General features: G+C 39.0%; 1 protein-coding gene across 4 annotated transcripts in view; it reads left to right on the top strand.

Annotated features, from left to right (window-relative positions):
- The window catches only part of LOC149311395 (adhesion G protein-coupled receptor B3), a 640,955-nt gene that overhangs the window by 582,163 nt on the left and 39,859 nt on the right, over nucleotides 1-18,933 (top strand). For 3 of the 4 annotated variants that reach the window (XM_089530992.1, XM_089530988.1, XM_089530989.1), the window contains 4 exons: nucleotides 4,070-4,168; nucleotides 4,551-4,722; nucleotides 12,242-12,337; nucleotides 18,288-18,327. In XM_089530992.1, coding sequence (XP_089387118.1) covers nucleotides 4,070-4,168; nucleotides 4,551-4,722; nucleotides 12,242-12,337; nucleotides 18,288-18,327 — 407 coding nt within the window. The remainder of the gene's footprint in view (nucleotides 1-4,069; nucleotides 4,169-4,550; nucleotides 4,723-12,241; nucleotides 12,338-18,287; nucleotides 18,328-18,933) is intronic. The other variant, XM_089530991.1, reaches the window with a different exon arrangement.

Here is an 18,933-nt window from a genome sequence, read left to right as displayed (position 1 = left end):
AGTTCCATGCCCTCACCTGGCTAGCATTCCTTACTAAGCCAGTGATTAAATGGGTGTGTATTCGATATGATATCCGATCACAGAAGAAAAAGAGAAGGGAAATTCAAATTTTCCCTTCTTCTTCCAGTACCACTTCAATGCAGTTTTGGATTTATGTAAGATACCACAAGGATCTGAACAGGGAAGGAAATGCTGGGGGGGGGGGGGAGCTGGCCCGTCCAACTCATCCCTATCCATGAATAAAACCCTGCATCTCAGCACACATAACTCTGCAGATAGCTTACTTAATACAACAAAGTATATTTTTCTAATGCTCAAAGGAAGAAGATAGACCCTTAAAATACAATTGTATCTTTTATTACTGAAAGGTAAATCTTGCTGCACTGAATGGAGTTTACTGCCAGGAAGACTGGGTATAGGACTGCAAACCTAATTTGCTCTTTAAAGGAATGGGTTGCCCTCAGTGGGTTAATCTCAATCATGGTCAATTTAAGCAATGGCTCATTGAAAGCTACATGAAATATATTGGGCTCCCTGTTAAACCTCTGATGTCTATAACTTGCTCTAGCTTTTCTCTGGTTTGAAATGCTTTGGGGTAACAGTGCAGCAATTAATGCCATATTGCAAACAGTGAGAAGATCCAGCTCAGGTTAGACACTGGAGTTTAGCTCATGGTGGTTTATTTTGGCTTACCTATACTGGGTTTAAACCTTAATTCAGGCAGCATCCTGTTATTATGAGATGGTTTTTGCAGCCTAATTTGCTGCCTGAATACAGCCTGGGTCCATCCCAGCTTCCAGGAGTCCTCTGCCGGCCATTTTCTCAAGCTGAGACACTCCCAGATCCAAAAAGAGCCAGGAGGAGCAGCTCTGGCAGCAGGGATGGACCTGGCATCTATTCAGGTAGCAAAAAACTAAAAAAATAAATAAATTAAAATCAGGATGCCCCCTGAATTAAGATTTAATCCAGATAGAGGGAAACCGAATTAAAACGCCATGGGATAAGCTCCACTATTTACATTCAGTCCAATTCAGGCTGGGTTTATATATTCCCAGAATTATCCTTCTATTGATGTATTCCTCTCTAGATGGGCAATCAAACACACAAATGGGTAGTGGGAGAAAACAGGTTGTAAAGATGCACAAAAGAGGCAGAGAGTGCTGGATTCAATCGCCTTGTTCTACCTTCTCCACAAAACAGATGTCAGAAAGTTTTCTACCCAAATAAGAATACAGTCTCCTAGAATGAGCCTTTTTTATTTCAGTGGAATTTAAACTAGCACTGGATTGTCCTGGTGAGATTTATATATATGTGCTGACCTTTGGATGGATCATACCCCATGAAATGTCATTATCCATTGTTAATACTGTTCTTGATAGGACAGCATTGTTTGAAGGACACTGTATTAGTGTGCTGAGACAAATCTGTTAAGCCAACTGATCACTGATTTATGATTCTTTCAACCAGGGCATCACATTGGTGTCATGTGATTTCCACCCCTCTGTGTCCTTATGACTATGCACACCCACCAACTAAATATAACCCCCTCATAAATCTGATGAAGCAGGCTCTGTCTAATCTGTGCAAACCTATTCCACAATAAATTTGGTAATGTTAATATGATAGAGAGTACAATTGTAGCAATTGTGGTTTTATCTAATAGATATGGCTACTTTAGTCAGTACCTGTAAGGCAGTTTTGTGAGTTCTACATTGTAGGGTTGCTCTAAAAGGGCTCTGTGTTTTCATTCAGTGAAATTGTTTGGGGCGCTAAACACTCATAAGACTTGGCATGTTTAGTTTCTTCCATTGCCTCATCAGAGCGTGAGAAACAAAACAACCACTTGGAGCCCTATTCACTACAGTGAAAGAAACTCATTTAATATGAAAAAATCCTTAATGAGGAGGATACCATTTTTTTTATCCACTTACTGTGAGCAGAGCATAGTCTATCAGTTCCATACACATCTGCTCAGAACTGAGCCACGTTTTGTTCTATGTGCTTACTCCCAGGTTGTGCGTGCATAGAGTATGCAGGCAGAGAAGATGAAAAAACGGACATAGTTTTGATCAATTCAGTAGTGTATCATGATCCTGAATGTTTCACATGGTAGTGATAGCTAACCTGTATTCTCAGAGGCTGCATATGTATTGTTTTCATTTTTTGTTTAATTTTTTTATTAAAATTTTCTTGTATATTGCTCAGTGGTCTAAAAAGTGGCATGAATGTAAAAATGAATGTAACACAAGACCTTTCATTTCGAACAAAACAGAAAACAGAAAGAATCAACATTGTTATGTTGATTTTGGCATTTAACTACTCAGTTTTTTAATGAAGTGTTGGTGTAGTTATTTCTAGGGCTATGGCAGGGATGGCCATTGATGAGAGAGAGAGAGAAATTTTCCTTTCCTCCAGCAATTTTTATTCCACCTGAGAGTTACTGACTAGCATAAGAGGATGTTTTCACAGCAATTAATTTAATTCATTACTTTTTAACACTATTGGTTTAATTATTTCTATGAAATCCACCTTACTATGTAACTCAAATATTATGTGTAGGAAATTGTTCCTTTTAATAGCAAGGGGGGAAGTTTGTCTATCTGGCAAGTTGGTCATCCCTCCCATAGCCCTAGAAACAGTTGAACCATTGCAGTAGGCAGAAAGATCTGTGAGCTTCTGCTCAAACATTTGGTTTCTGAATTCTTGATCTTGTGCTTTTTCCCTAAAGCATAGAATTAACACTTCCAAAACTGCCAGTCCTGTAAGTGGAGCCTGAAAAAGTCAGTTACATTTCCCAGAATTGACACACACACAAGGCAACGTGGCCAACCTTCACTTGAGGTTTAGGTAGTTAGGGAAATATTGGGTGTTATGGGCAGACTGAGGCTGCATCTGTACTGCAGAAATAATGTGATTGGACACCGCTTTAACAGCCATTGCCCAAAACTATGGAATCCTGGGAACTGTAGTGACAACAGCGCTCTCCAACAGAGAAAGCTAAATGTTTCACAAAACTACCAATCCTGGAATTCCATAGCAATGAGCCATGGTAGTTAAAGAGATGTCATGCTGCATTATATCTCCAGTGCTGATTAGAACTGAGGAAAATTAGTTTTGTCCCTCAAGTACTTTCCCCCACCAATTATTAGGTAAAAAATAGTTATTTATATCCATTAGATTAGAAGAACTCCTTCCATTCAGATTTATATTTGAAATAGCCAGGCAGTGATTTTGCTATAATAATATACAAAAGGAGGAATTCTCAGTCTAGGTGTCATATAGTTCTGTGATGCAGTGTTCTATAAGGTGCTGTGATATAGTGCTCTCCACCAAAATGTGTATCTGTGCGTGTGTGTTGATTTTAATGCTTGTGTACTGTGTTTTATTAAAATGAGATTAAATTGTCATTTTTCTAGTCTGAATTAATACTCTCATTGAATTCCATACATTTCTAACCCTCTATCCAGACCCAACATAAATTCAGAGTAAACTAGGACGCAGCTTAGTGTTGCATCAAACCTGCTCTAGTCACATCCATATTATTCCTGGCACACTGTTTAAACTATTCTTGACCAGTCAGAATTTTCCATCTTCATTTGTTGATTTAATTAAAGGTGTGTAACCCATTCTACCCATTTGCCTCATTCTTTTGTCCTAAGCAAAGAGATTACCATGGGCACACAAGTTTTCTAAGTGGTCTGAATAGAGGGAATTCACTTCATGTGTCTTACACTAGCACGTGCTTGTTTACTTCTGTGTTATCAATTGACATTAATCTCTGGACATCGGGGGACTTTCAAAAAAGTTAAATTGAAGAACTGCATGAAATTAAGCCTTGGTCCTCCAAATAGCATTAATTCTTTTTTTAAAAAACTTGTTAAACAAACAATGTATGATAAAAACAGAGCTTGATGATAAATTAGAGCATTTCATCCTGAATAAGTCTACTTGCTATTTTATTTTCTTGCATGACGTCATATTTAAAAAGCTAAATTTCAGTAGTGACCTTTTTTTGGTGACAAAAATTCAATATTTTGTTCTTTTTTGTGGGTGTTCTGTTTGTTTGCAGTCAGATGAGTGAGCCTCATAGCGGTTTGACGCTCAAATGTGCCAAGTGTGGAGTAATTTCAACAACAGCTTTGTCAGCCACCACCGCCAGTAATGCCATGTTAGTCCTAATCATTTACATCTTCTTGTTACAAATCTTATACAGTGCATGTGAAAAAAAAATCCTCTACAGTGATGAAAAATAATGACGACTAATACTGAAAAGAATTAAATTTTTAAAGAGAAAAGAAAAAAGAAAAGAAATGGCAACCACACATTTTAATTCAATTTGATGTTAATGTTTAGACAATAAATAATCAGTTTATATGTATCTATATATCTATATATCTTTATAATTGTCATTGGTTTTCACATTAACTAACAAGTTGCCATCTTTAAATAAGATTTCTGTAGATATATCTGTAAAGACAGGACTTTATTTGTCAATTGATGGTTCTACAACATGGTTGTTGCTGTTTTCTTTCTTCTCTGTCACTGTCTAGGGCATCCCTTTGGAGTTCCTGTGTTGTGTTGCCTCTCCTGGCTCTGACTTGGATGTCTGCAGTTCTGGCGATGACCGACAAGAGATCAATATTATTTCAGATACTCTTTGCTGTGTTTGATTCATTGCAGGGTTTCGTCATTGTCATGGTCCACTGTATTCTCCGAAGGGAGGTAAGAAACTACTTTTGGGCATTGGCCTACATCCAGTTTTTAGTTCCCAGCTAAGGGACACTCTCAGAATCAATGGGAGCTTGGTAAGTCAACACTTATGTAAATTCCATGGATCTGTTCTAGAGAATGACAGTTGGATCTAACTAGTGTCTTTTATAACTTACATCATCAGTATGCAAAGGGATCCTGCAGCACTTTTGAGACTTACTGAAAGAAAGAAGATGGTAACATGAGCTTTCATGGACTTAAGCCTACTTCCTCAGAGGCAAGTAGGCTCAAGTCTACAAAAGCTCATGCTACCAGCTTCTTTCTTTCAATTAGTCTTAAAGGTGCTACAAGATCCCTTTGCATACTGATTTTCCAGACTGACACAGCTATGCTTTTGAATTCTTACATCATCGTTGTTATGAAATTTTAGATCAGTGCAGGATATTCAGTAGAACTGGGCATCTTTTCAGGGATGCAAATCTTGTATTGATAAAAAAAATGGCAGCAAACAGAATTGTTTCAATTTTTTTTCTTCTTGCCTTAAGCTGCAATGAGATAAGAAGCTTCCTCCCCCCCTTTAGTCCTTCTCAGAGAAAATTTATGCATTTTCACAAGTGGGTTCTATAAAATGTGTAGTGCTGGAAAATATGATATAAATATTGTCTTGTTGCATGCATGAACTTGTAACAGTAGTAGGTCTGGGATGGATTGCATGTGTCTTGATTATCACTCATCCTTCTCTGTTGTGCTTGTTATGTTGGTTGTGCTTAGCTTTATAAAGGGGGGAAATAATAAATTTGTATAGAAACTGGAGTTTTAAGCAAAATATTTTTTAGTACAAAATGGGGGTGTCATTCTGAGGAGGCTGAAAACACTCAAATAGGTGCCTTATGTGTATTCAAGTTGTTTGTTGACTTATGGTGACCCAGTGAATTTTATAGGGTTTCCTTAGGCAAGGGATACTCAGAGGTGGTTTTGCCAGTTCATAAATGTTATCAGAAATGTGTGGGAGCTTTGCTGTTGTTGTGTGTCTTCTAACGTATGTTGTGTGTCTTTCTAACTTATGGCAACACTAAGGCAAACCTATCACAGGGTTTTCTTGGCAGAATTTGTTCAGAGAGTATTTTCTCTTGCCTTCCTCTGAGACTGAGAGAGTGTGGATGGCCCAAAGTCACCCAGTGGGTTTCCATGGCTGAGCGGGGATTCAAACACTGGTCTCCCAGTGTCCTAATCCAACAATCAGATCACTATACCACACTGACTCTCAAAGGTAGGGGGAGGGGGGAAAGAAATGTGACAGTACCTTTAAGACTAACTGGATTTTATTTTTGCATGAGCTTTCACGGATACAAATTCATTTCTTCAGATGCAGTACTGAGTGGCATTAAAGCCTCAGGTATAAAGCATATTTATACAGTTGTGGAACTGGGACTGAATGTAAGAGGATCCAGAAAGGTTCAAATTACATCCCTTGCCCTACATTTTCAAAGAGCTGGGGGAGGTGATACAAGTTTTTCGGCTCTTTACAGTGGTCAGTGTGAATGTATAATAATAAAATTGCTTTCACACCTTGACATTAAAATGGCTGCTGTAAAGATCTGAAAAACCTGTATCACCTCCCCATGCCCTTTGAAAATGTAGGGCTAGGGACATGATTTGCATCCTTCTCAATCCTGTTACATTCAGTCCCACTCCCACAACTATATAAATATGCTTTGTGCATGAGGCCGTAATATCACTTGGTATTGCATCTGAAAAAGTGGATTCATGTCCATGAAAGTTCATGGAAAAAAAGTTAGCTTTAAAGGTGTTACCATATTTCTTCCTTTTCTCTGCCTTCTTCCTCCCTTTAATGCTGCAAGAAATGAACACAGCTGCTTCTTTGAAAGCTGTACCAAGATAGGTCTTGGTGAGGATCTTGGTAATGGCAAGATTTCTTCCCAGCCCTAAAACCTATGGCTGACATCCTTCATCAGAGGCTACTGTATGATGATGAGTAACAATGCTAGTGAACTGTGAAGATAAATGCAAAGTGGGGCACTATGCAAGATGTCTCATTGCACTGTGGTGATTTCCACTGCACATTGTCTTGATGCACAATATGTCCTCATGTCATGTGCAACATGTCCCAATGCACAACATGCCCTATTGTGAATGAGGAGGTATTGTGCATTGAAACATATTGTGTATTGGGATCACTGCACAATCGCCATTCTGCTAGCTTTGTTTGTGCAATGGTCTGCGAGACATAACTCCATATCCACTCCACTCCTCTCCTGAGAATGTGAGTATTGCACCACATTGCAATTCACTCTTAGGTAATTGTAAGTCATTTTACAATGATGTAAGTACCTAACATGATGCCAGCTGATATTAATTAACCTGGGAATAAATCTCATTGGATGCAGTGATGCTTATTTCTAAGCAGATGTCTATAGCCGGTGGGCAAATGGCAAACTGGGATCTTCTATTAGGCCTCAGGGTGCTTTGCAGATTTCAGGTTCTATCGGCTATATTTCAAAGGAGGGAACTGGCAAAACCATGTCTACATATTCCTTGCCTAACAAAACCCTATAAAATTCATGGGGTTGCCATAAGTAGCAGGCAATGTGAAAGACACATACACACATGCAACAAAGAAAGCTTGAAGAAAAACATGTCACTCTTTGTTTGAGAAAGGCTTTTGAGCTTAGTCCTGATGATGAAAAGAAATCTTTGGGCTGTGCACTTTTCCAGGCCAGATCTCTCAAAGCACTTTAGCAACCCTCCCCTGGAAAGCATACATTGGAGAAATAAGTGACTTGGAGCCAGGAGCCTTTTCTACCCTTCCCAACTCCACTATCCCTTGTCTTCCCTGTGAGCCGGAGAAAGGGCAACCAGTTGTATAACAGACCGATACATTAGTACTGTGTACCAGCAGGAATCTGGCCATAGCATTTAGGAATCTGGCCATAGCTGTGCTCACAATGTCTGATAATCTGATATTACAATCCTTAAAAATGCTTCTAGTCTATTCACAACATTGCAGACATCATCTCATTTTCTCATATCCCTCAGCTAAAGTTCTTGATTGTTTTCTTCCCTGATCTCACCTAGTACTCTCACTAGAGCATCCAGGAGTCCACTGAAATTATTCAGCATTCCTGTAACTCATGTGCTTTTACATGATATGTTGCCTCAGATCTCTATTTTGGTTCCTCACCTTCTGCCAAATTCAGGACAATCTTCATTTTGAAATTTCTATCTGACTCGGTTTCACCTATATTCTCATTACCAAACCTAGCATAACCAACTGTAAGGGACTGTGAGAGTTCTAGTCTAAGACATCTGGAGCAGTAAAGATTCCTTACCACTATCTTAAAGCATGATTTTAGCAGTATGTGTGAATGCTGTGTGGGGGGAGATTGAGAACAGGAGGAGGAGGAGAGAGAGGGAGCGAGAAGGAGGGGGAAATGGCATATATGAACACAGCCTACTATAAACCTAATTCAAACCATGTCAAACTCTAAAGATTGATGATGAAGGGAAGAGCATTCATTTACTTTTTCTTGTTTTTCTGCCATTAATGATTGGGGTGCATATTTTTTTTCATTTAATCTTTTGCTATCTTCTAAATCAACAATCTCCTTCATATCAGGATTGCATGCACTAACTCCCCCCCCCCACACACACACACACACACACATGTGAGGAGAGAGGGCAAGTTGCAAATGCTTTGAATTGGCTACTGTTGCTAAGGAAACCACTTCCTTGGTACCCGCACGTTCAGCACATCTGTCTCTCTTGCTCTGTCTGCCTCCAAGACAATCTTGCAGCTTCATGCCAGGGAGGGGGAGGTGAGAGCAAGTAGATGCTTTAAAGGAATGTAACAGCATCAGCGCTTCTGTATGGCAATATGAGGAAAGGGAAAGGGAAGGCAAGGGACAATTGAAGATGTTCCAGTATTCCATTGTTCTGGGTAGAGCCCTCAAATCATGGAGATTTCCCTCCCTCTTTCTCTCACGCTTGCCTCCTCTTCACTCTCTCATTCAGCATTTACACATGATGCTCAGCCATGTTTTTGTGCACCTTGGGAAACATTCAGCAGGCTGGCCATTGTTTAGTTGGTCATCGTGGTCTTTGGGTAAAGGCCAGCAAACAAAATATGCTAATCCAGAGGCCTTGCCTCCATCCATCCCCCTAGATAGAGTTTCATTAATTCAGCATCAGTTTTGCAGCTTGCAGGCACCTATGTTGTATAGTGATTTGAACATTGGACTATGAAGATTATCACACAGGCTTTCCGCCTGGTCCCAAAGCGGACTGAAACTTTGGGAAATTTTTTCCAGATTGGATGTTATTGCATACCTCAGACCAGAAGCATCATGACCCAATCTTAGCCATCCCATCCCCAATCCATTCTAATCCTGTATTTCGCAAAGGACAGGACTTAACCATCCTTTGTGAAGGATGGAATAGCTAACATCAGGTCATGGTGCCTCCGGTCTGAGCATGGAGGCATGTGATAGCACCCAATCTGAAAAAAATTCCCAAAGGAGGGGAAACATTCTGGAAATTAATTGTCTCATCACCAAAGTTTCTCCACAATATACTTTAAAAAGTGTTTTGTGTGCACTGGGAGTGGCACCTCCTCAAAATTAAAAGAGAATGTTTGCTTGAGGCATACCCTCCATCCAGAGCTTAAAATATTAGCTTGAAAAATGAATTAATTGACTTGGGGAAATTAATTTGTTGTTCAAGTTGGGAGGGGTAGAATTTCATTTGGTGTGTTATTGCTAATGAAATTGTTAGTTTTTTACAAACAGAAACTATGGGATTTACAGAGAATTGTGTGTTTGTCACTGTTGCCCCCAAGTGGATAGTTTTGTTACTGGCTCCTTGAAACTTGCTTTTTGTTGTCTTGAGTGGCTTTCCCCAACCTGGAATTTTCCAGGTGTATTGAACTATAAATATTACAATCTGATTGATGGCTGAAAATGGTGCGATTTGTAATATAATACATTTGGTAATAACCAGTTTTATGAAGGCTGTAGATTGTTTGTCTGCATTGAAAAGGGTGAAAAGGGGAATGGCCTGCAAAGTTGGAGAATTCTGAATCTGAAATATTTGGAGGATCTCTGTACATATGTAGGACCTTTTTTCTTCAGTGACGAACACATACATCCTTTACCTCCCCTTTCACTTAGAGCCAATAAGCATGAGCTGCTATGTATGATACTGAAACACATCTTTTCCATCCAGTAGCTGGAGTCCCACATTCAGTCCCTTCCACCTCCCATTTTGAGCAACCACCATACTCTCCAACTATCTTACTCCTCCTGGGATCACCAACTAACACTGAATAACAATGCAAAACCAGTTAAATTCAGTTAAACTAGCTATTTCCAAGCTCTGGAGATGGGTGCTGTTAAGCTACAAATTAACATGTTAAGCCTGCTCTGCTGAAAGGGGTAGCTAACCATCATATAATTAGTTGAATGTAACAAGTTATTTCCAATCTCTTCCTTCATCACAAAGAGGAACTTAGTCATCCTAGATATTTGGCTTTAAAGACATAGGCCTGTTACCAAAATAAAACTGCTTTGGGTCTCTTTGGAGGTATGCTGTTTAAATGATGCATGCATCCCAAGAATCCGGAAGCTGCACCAAAGCTGCACTCCAGTGCTTAGGAATGGAGTGTGGCTTTGGCGCGACCTCCGGACTCTTAGGACCCATGCATCATTTAAATAGCATACCTCCAAAGAGACCCGAAGCAGCTTTATTTTGGCAGTCTGTAACAGGCCATAGCATGTTAACTGCTGATAGCTGGAGGGGAAGAACAGTAAGTGAAATAACTAGTAACTGGCACCTTTTCATGACACCCAGAAAATAGCCACTTTACACTGCTTAATAGATGGACTCATCCAGACTGTCAGAAACCTTCCTCCTTCATTAAGATGAGAGGGGATGAGTGTCTTTGTGCAATAGCATACTACATGAAAGGTGCCAGAGGAGACTCTGTGGACTTTTTAGAGTGGCAAAATGAGGGGCATTGTCACCAGAAATAAGAATTCTGACCCTAATGAAATGTTCCTTCAGTCCCCAAATTTCTAGCATTGCAGTACCTTAAAACTTCAGCTGAGCATTGAGAAACACCATTTAGGAATCCAGAGAGATGGAGCAGTCAAAGTTACCAAGGGAACACAAACACAGTAAATATGAGTTCTAGCTGTGAACAGTTTTCAGTGTCTCCGTCTCTGCAATACTAGAAATTTGGGGAATGAAAGAAAATTTAATTTGGTAGGATGATTTTTATTGGGAGGGGCAAAGCCCTCTTTCTTTCCCCTCCTGTACCTGACACCAGCTTGCCTTTAAAAGGAAGTGCTCCTTTTGTGCACTAGCCAGGGAACAAGAACTAATCCCCACACCATTGTTGATCTACCAGTTGTGCATTAGTTCTCTGTAGAAATATCTAACATGAGATCATCAAAAACCTTTTAGTTTATCCCTGGCATGCATGTGAAATACATCTCTTCATCATGAATTGATTAGGGTTATCAGCTAATTACATTTTTTTCATTGATCACCCATCTGTCTTGTAATCAATTAAATCAGTTACATTTAAATATATTTGCCAGTCAAAAGCCTCAAGATAGGTACCCTTTTAGAAGACAATAAAGGACAATGGTGTGCTCTTTAGTCTGAACCCTTCCAGTTAATTGAGAGTACATTTGCTCACAGTAAAATGGTATATGAATAAATAATCCCATGTAGTCAATGTACAATGAAATTCCATGAATGTCTAGTCAAAAATAAGCCCTGCTGAGGTAAATAAGTATAGGATTTCAGCTTAAAACTGGCTGCCCTCGTGATGTTAACATTGGGAAAATAGCAAAATAGAGCACTTGGTATAAGGAAGCATTGCTCAGAATTTATTCAAAGGCCTTTTGAGAACAGAGTGGTCAGATTGATCTTGGCAGCAGTATTTCTTAAAGGACTACCATTGGGCTGTTGTAGTCATCCATTATTGCCTACAGTTGTGCCATTGCAGTGGTACTCAGATTTTTGTTAAACTATAGACCACAAGCCATTTATATGGAAATAAACCTTCTGGATTTGTTCTTGATAATGTTCCAAGTGGACTTAAATATAACATTTATTAAAGCTGAGTGCATTTGTTCTTCTCTAGGAGATGTTTTAAAAAGGCATTTGGATGGCTTATACAAATCAGATTGTGACTGTAATCCTATAACCATTTACCTGAAAATAAACCCTGTTGAATTCAATTAGACTTAAATCAGGCTAATCATATATAGAATTGTACTGTATAATTGTGATATCATTTTATTTGCATTAATTCATCTCAGTGCATTATAGCAGCACAAATATCGGTATATTTGCTGACTGTATATGACACTTAATACCAATGGAGAAAATAAAGATGAATCAAGTATTGTGGTATTATATTTCTAATTATTTTAATCCTCACAGATATAGACATAGATAGAGATATAGATACAGATATGCTAAAAGTTTGCTTTCTTTTTTTCAGGTTCAAGATGCATTTAGATGTCGTTTAAGAAACTGTCAAGACCCAATTAATGCAGATTCTTCAAGTTCATTTCCAAATGGACATGCTCAGATCATGGTTAGTGTTCATTTAATCCTTCTCCAATATTTCTAGCGGGTTTGGATACTCACCTGCACACACACACACACACACACACATAACAAATATAGCAAGGATGTACAGTTTTAAATAAAAAGGGGAAAAACACAAGTCCATCATCATTCTGGTTTGCGGGGGATTGTGTAGTGGTGGCTCGTGGTTCTGATATCATTGGAGTGATTAACATGCTCTAGCTTTTTGCTTGAACTTTAAAGGATCCAGAGTGCTCAGTCCTATTCCTAAAATAGGTTCAGTGCCTTGAATAGCTCCCTTAAAGTTTGACTAAGGCCTTGCCTGCATGGGCCAAAAGGCCTGTTTCTTCCTTGTTCTGGCAGTATCCTGTTCACACAGCCCAAAACCCAGTTCTCGAGCAAACAGTCTGGACAACGTCTGGCACATTCACCACAAGAATCAGGGTATAACACCATGAAATCAAATTAAAATAACCTACCTACTGGAAGGCTCATTGGGGCTCTGAGAGGGGGCCCCTGGGTGAGGCTCAGAGGCTCAGCTCTGCCTGCTCATGCAGACAGCTGCCCTGGCACAAAAATGGAGGGCTGAGTAATGTGGAGAGGCTGCCCCTGGATTATCATGGTCCATACAGAAAGGACCCAAAGTGGATTCACCACAATACTGACATGGGGGTCATTGTGGGAAGGCATTCATAACTTTCCCATTTTTCTATAGACATGCTTTTCTCTCACATAGACTGCTTATTGCTTTTGGTTCCCTGCATGGGACTGAAAATTTTGAGAGGAGTGTCATTGAATCATTATCATCATCAACAACAAAAACAACAAAAACATGAGTGTTAGGGAAAAGATTAATCTACCACAAACCTTTTCCAGCATTGCCCACAGTAAGGGATTATGGGAGCTGCAATCTAAAACATCTGGAGAGCCACAGGTTTCCAGCCTCTGGTTTATATAGTGCATTTCAGCTGTTCAAAGTGTTTTATGAAGATGATCCCAGTAATCCAAACCTTAGAGCTGTAAACTAGCCTAATGCTCTAATCTTTTCATTGCAAAGTGAGGGATGAGTTTTAGAGAAGAGTTGCCTCCTGGGCATTTCCTCACGCAGACTATTAACTGTTATGCTACACCACTATTTACTTTTATAACTTTAAAAAAACAGATAGGATTTAATTTGTCAAAATTAGCTTATACATATTGTGAAGAGGAATCCAACTTCCCAGAGTCATTCTGAGGTGTTTTACTGCTTGATGAGAAAGACTAGAGGTCATCTCCCCATTGGCTGTAGCGAAACCAACCCACTAGGTAATTTACAAGCGTACCAGTCCTCATGCCCAGAATCTGTCACCAGAGGGAGCCACCTCACTGCCCTGAGGACCAGCCTGGCAAATCTCTTTGTTACCAGCAGCCCTCCATTCTGTCCAAGAACTCCAAGGAAAACTCCAATTTCTGTAGGTACAGTATTTACTGGAAGGAAGAAACTGTCTGTGATCTCTACAGTCATCATTGGAATAATTTATCATCATCATCATCATCATCATCATCATCATCATCACCACCACCACCACCACCACCACCACCACCTTTCTTTAGTTAAGCACACAGAATAAATGAGGTATCTGGAACATAAGAGAATGATTCTTGGATATCCAAATGATACAGTCAAATCACAAATCCATGGGCTTTTTAGGTATTCAAATTAGATATAAGGGTGAACAAATGAGACAACTAGGTAAAACACACACAAAAACTTTCCTTCCTCCATAACCTCTACTAGATAGTAAAGTACAACAAAATGCAAAATCCACAAAACAATGATGCTTTTATTGGGCCGACCAAAATGCACATAAGAGATGATGCAAGCTTTTGAAGCTGTACTAGCTTCTTCATCAGGAAAAGATTTTAATAATCATTAAGAAGAGAGAGAAAAACTGATTATGTTAGCATCACAGCCCTTCATTTTGTCAAGATGTTGCTATTGTTGTTCTCAACTTGAGATAGTATGGAAGGATATCCATGCAGGCAGAGGCTATTCCTTCCTTTGGGCCATGTGAGCACTGGGAGAGAAAGAGTTGTAAAGTCCAGGAAATAAAATGTAAACTTCTTTAGCAACCAAAAAGACACCTCCTTTGAGAATTTCTGTAGCCTCTGTCCACCCACTTCTTAGGCAAATAACACTGAATTTCCAAGAAATGTATGTGTATGCACTGTTGAAATAATGGCATTTGACACTACTTTTAACTTCCAGAGCTCCATTCTACCAAATCCTGGGATTTGTAGTTTTGTGAGGTACCAGCACTCTTTGGCAGAGAAGGCTAAATATCTTGTAAAACTACAAATCCCAGGATTCCATAAGATGTAACTACAGCATTTAAAGTTGTGTCAAAGTCCATTATTTCTGCACTAAAGTTGTACCTTGTTGCATGTGGGAAACTTTTAAGTATGTTTAGTTAAAACACACCAAATGCAATCCCAATTTGTTTTTAAAAAAGTTTTACCTTTGTTGGCAGCAGACTAGATAGGCTTAAAGAAATTTTCTAGTTTTCAGATGCAGGGTGATCCAGTACCTCTTTCACACAAGTTGAGTATAGCATTATGATCCTACTTTAACGGGCCTTGGTCCCATCCAGTGCACTCCTGGGATTTGCCGTTCCAGGAGGGGCATTTAGACATTTTAGCCAGAAAGATCTAGCATGGCCCTCACCAAACTACAAACCCGAGACTTCCATAGAATGTTTTCATGACAGTTAAAGTGAAACTGTAGTGCTATAATTGTGTTGCTGATAAGTTGCACAAAGCCTAAATCCATTTTTGTCCCATTGGCCTTGAGGGTGAAGGTTGAAAGAGGGAGAAGAACCTTACAATCAGATGAGGCAAGGACACTTGAGATCACCAGTGGGTTAAGCATAGAGCATCTGGAGAGGCAGGCTTTTAAGGCAGAGAATGGGATGAAATGGGAGCAATTTCCTCTTTGCTTCTCAGCAATAACATCCATCAAAGGGAATTACAACTTGTGTATATCAGTAGTGTTAGAGACAAGACAGAGCCACTCTGAAAAAGAACAGCTAAGTTGTTTAATCTAAACAAGGGGGGCATTTTAAAGTGCCAGTAAATTTAAAGTCTAACCATCTCCTCACTTACTCGTCCCAATAGTTCAGAATGTTGTAGTCCATATCACCAGAGACTACTGGAAATGAGTATGCAGATGGTATTTTGTACAGATATTTAGAAGTAGTGAGGAAACTTGGTGAATCCCCGCAGCTCCCTTAGAATTCTACAGTAATAGTGGGCAAATTGCTCTAACAAGGCTTTGCATAACAACCAGTTACTTGAACACATTATGAATGCACAATAGAACAGTTGAAATACTATGGAATGAGGTTTTCTGAAAAAGACAACATGCCATGGAAAATATGATCAAAACAGTAGTTTAGAAATGCTTGTCTGTATATTTATATCTGCATTGTTACGTGTGTGCTGAATGTCATATGTGGAAGGAGTTTTGTTATAAGAAAGCATTCTGAACCCAACAACACTGGCAATGAGCTTGGAATATTCCTATAGCTGTCTCATGGCTGTGCCAATTCAGAATTACAGGAGTGCATCATGTAATCACAACAGCAACAACAGCATGCCATTGTTCTGCTGAGTTCTCCTTGCTGAAAGTCTGCTCGATGTGCCCCTGCACTTTGAGTAAAAAGAAGCTTAAAACCAATGTAATGTGAGCAGAGCAAAAGTCCCACTAGGAGACTGCTTTTGGTGATACCTTTGCTTAAGCCATTGTGCAAAGCACTTTCATAAGACCACAAGAGTTTGTGCACCTGGTTATGTGAAAGGTTATGCAAGAGGCTGTACAACTAGTTGCACTAAAATTGTTTACACCATACGTACTGTATTGGACATTGCCCTTGGGCTAACTGTGGGTGTATCTACACTGTGGGAATAATGCAGATTGAGAACACTTTAAGTGCTGTAACTGCACCTTGTGGAATCCTGGGGTTTGTAGTTTTACAAGGTCTTTAGCCTTCTCTGCCAAAGCATGCTGGTGTCTCACAGAACTACAAATCCCAGGATTCTGTAGGATGGAGCCATGGCAGTTACAGTGATATCAAACTGCATTATTTCTGCAGTGTACACTAAGAACTAGGTTTGCAAAATAAACAACAAAGAGAGAATTCAGACGGGTTCCTCCAAACATCACTATCTGCATTATTCTTATGTATTATTTCATATTCCTACCATTTCATTCAATTTCATAACTTCATTATGAAAAAACTACCAGATTATCTTCTCCAAAAATTTCACTTGTTTCTGCTATGTACCTCTATCTATGATTCATTATACAGTATCTACAATGTAGATGAATCCTGTGAAAATGTGCAATTGCAAAGCAGTTTGCATTATAATAAGTTATGGACCACAGTCATCCTTTTCGAATGGTTTATGTTGGGGAAAATGAGAACTAAATGGAGTAAAGACATCGGTTAATTAAGCTATTAATGAACAGCTCAATCTTCAGTTTAAGCACCAACACAGAGAATAATTATCTCAGTATATGTGTAGACACACATTCAGAAACCACCTTTGTGGTTACTGCCATGCCATTCTCAGAAAAGCGTAAAAAACTCATTCATTTAAGTTTTCTTGCATCTTGCTAAGCTTACTTAGCATTTCCCAAGGGAGCAGCCACTACTTTTAAGCATACCAGAAAAATCAGCTAGCTAGATTCAAGGAAAACCTTCCTTTTCTCTTCTGTACAGCACTTGCATGCATGATTAGTGTTCAGCAAATGTTAATTGTATTAATAACAACTGTATTTGCTCATTGTTATTTTGTTCTTTTGGCATCTAAAATTACTACTACCCCTCTTCCAAAACTACTTTGAATTCCTATTTTATAATTTGGTTGTAAAAAATGCCCTCTGACATTAACCTTCAAAATTTTAAAGTCCCACTAGCAAGCCCACATTTAAAACAAAACAGTATATATATATATATATACCCAACTTTTTCCAGGCAAGCATTCTCTGAAGATGCCAGCCACAGATGCTGGCAAAACGTCAGGAATAAATTCTTCTAGAACATGGCCACATAGCTTGAAAAAACCCACAAGAAACCATGGATGCCAGCCATGAAAGCCTTCGACTTCACAAAACAGGAATAGCAACAACACTAGGATTAAGTCTGATTTGTAATTTGATTTCAATAGAAGCAGTCATATGCAAACCAAATTAGGCGAACTATTTCAGATGTAACAAAGTTCAGGCCATAGAATTCAGCTAGGGCATAAATCATTTTCCCCTCCATAAATCCCTTTTTAATCCTAGAACTCTGTTTTAAATAGTTGTAAATAAGGCACTGAGGCAATTTAATGCCATCTATTTTGTTGAAATTAGGTTGACAATGAGATTTACCAAGGCTGGGAGGCTTCTGTCTTAGATCATGTTTTGGACCACAGCCGCCTCCCGTCTTCTTAGCCAGCATGACCATTGATGAGATGAGAATTATACTCCAACAGCATTTGAAGGGCCACCATTTCCCCAACTCTGGGGTATAGGAATGGAAAACTGAGCAGTTGGTCAAATATACATGAGGAAGGGCCAGCTAAGCATTTGCTATTGACATGCTGTATCTCTTGTCCTTCTGTTCCTTTGCACTACCATCTAATGATGCAGTGATACCTTACATACATGTATTGTTTATATTTGATATTATGAGCAGAGCCTGGGAAAGTTCCTTTTTTCCCTTTTTTTCTTTTGGCCTGTAGTTTGGAGCATTTTCCACCAGCATAGCCAGCCGTGATATTTCCCCCAATTGTGCTCAAAAAGAGTAACATTTCCAAGCTCTGATAAGAAGGAGCAAGGCAGTGGCTATGTGTGTCATTCAACATCTAGTTTGACTTTTAGCTGATGGCTGATAATGGTTGTCTTATCTAACTTTTATTTGTTATTGTTACAGACAGATTTTGAAAAAGATGTGGACATTGCCTGTCGGTCAGGTAAGGTGATCAGATCTAAATGCAAATGCAGAAAAATAAAATAAAAGTACCTTTGCTATTGCTATGGGCCCTTGGTATTTGCTGGGGTTTGGTTGCAGGATACCAAAATCAGTGGATGTTCAAGCCCCATTAAATATAATGGCATAGTAAAATGGTATCCCTTATATTGAACAAGAAAATCAAGGTTTGCTTTTTTGGAATATATGTATTTTTAAAATATTTTCAAACCATGGCTGGTTGAATCCATGGATAAAGAATCTGTGGATATTGAGGGCCTAAAATGACAAATATACATTCAGGTATGCCTGCAATATAGAAGGCTATTTTACCAACAGAAACATTTTTAAAACAGATGTAAATATCAGAACTTGGAAAAGTATCATTTTGTATTGGTGCTTCCAGAATCCCAGAAAACAATGGACCAAATAACTCTTTTAAGTACTGGTAAATATTTGACATCATCCAGAAATACATTTTGCTATAGAAGATATGAGAAAAGGTATGCATTGGTACTACCAAAGGGATCTGAAAACTCAGTTGCTTGAAATCTGCATGACTGGCCAACCCAATCAGTATGAGAAGTGGGATGAAATCAACCTCAAAGCA

The sequence above is a fragment of the Sceloporus occidentalis genome, unplaced genomic scaffold (genome assembly GCF_023333645.1).
Source record: "Sceloporus occidentalis isolate IW3139 unplaced genomic scaffold, rSceOcc1.0.p SCAF_6, whole genome shotgun sequence".
Lineage (NCBI taxonomy): Eukaryota > Metazoa > Chordata > Lepidosauria > Squamata > Phrynosomatidae > Sceloporus > Sceloporus occidentalis.
Note: the sequence above shows the minus strand (reverse complement) of the source record. Positions and strands in the feature narration are given on the sequence as shown.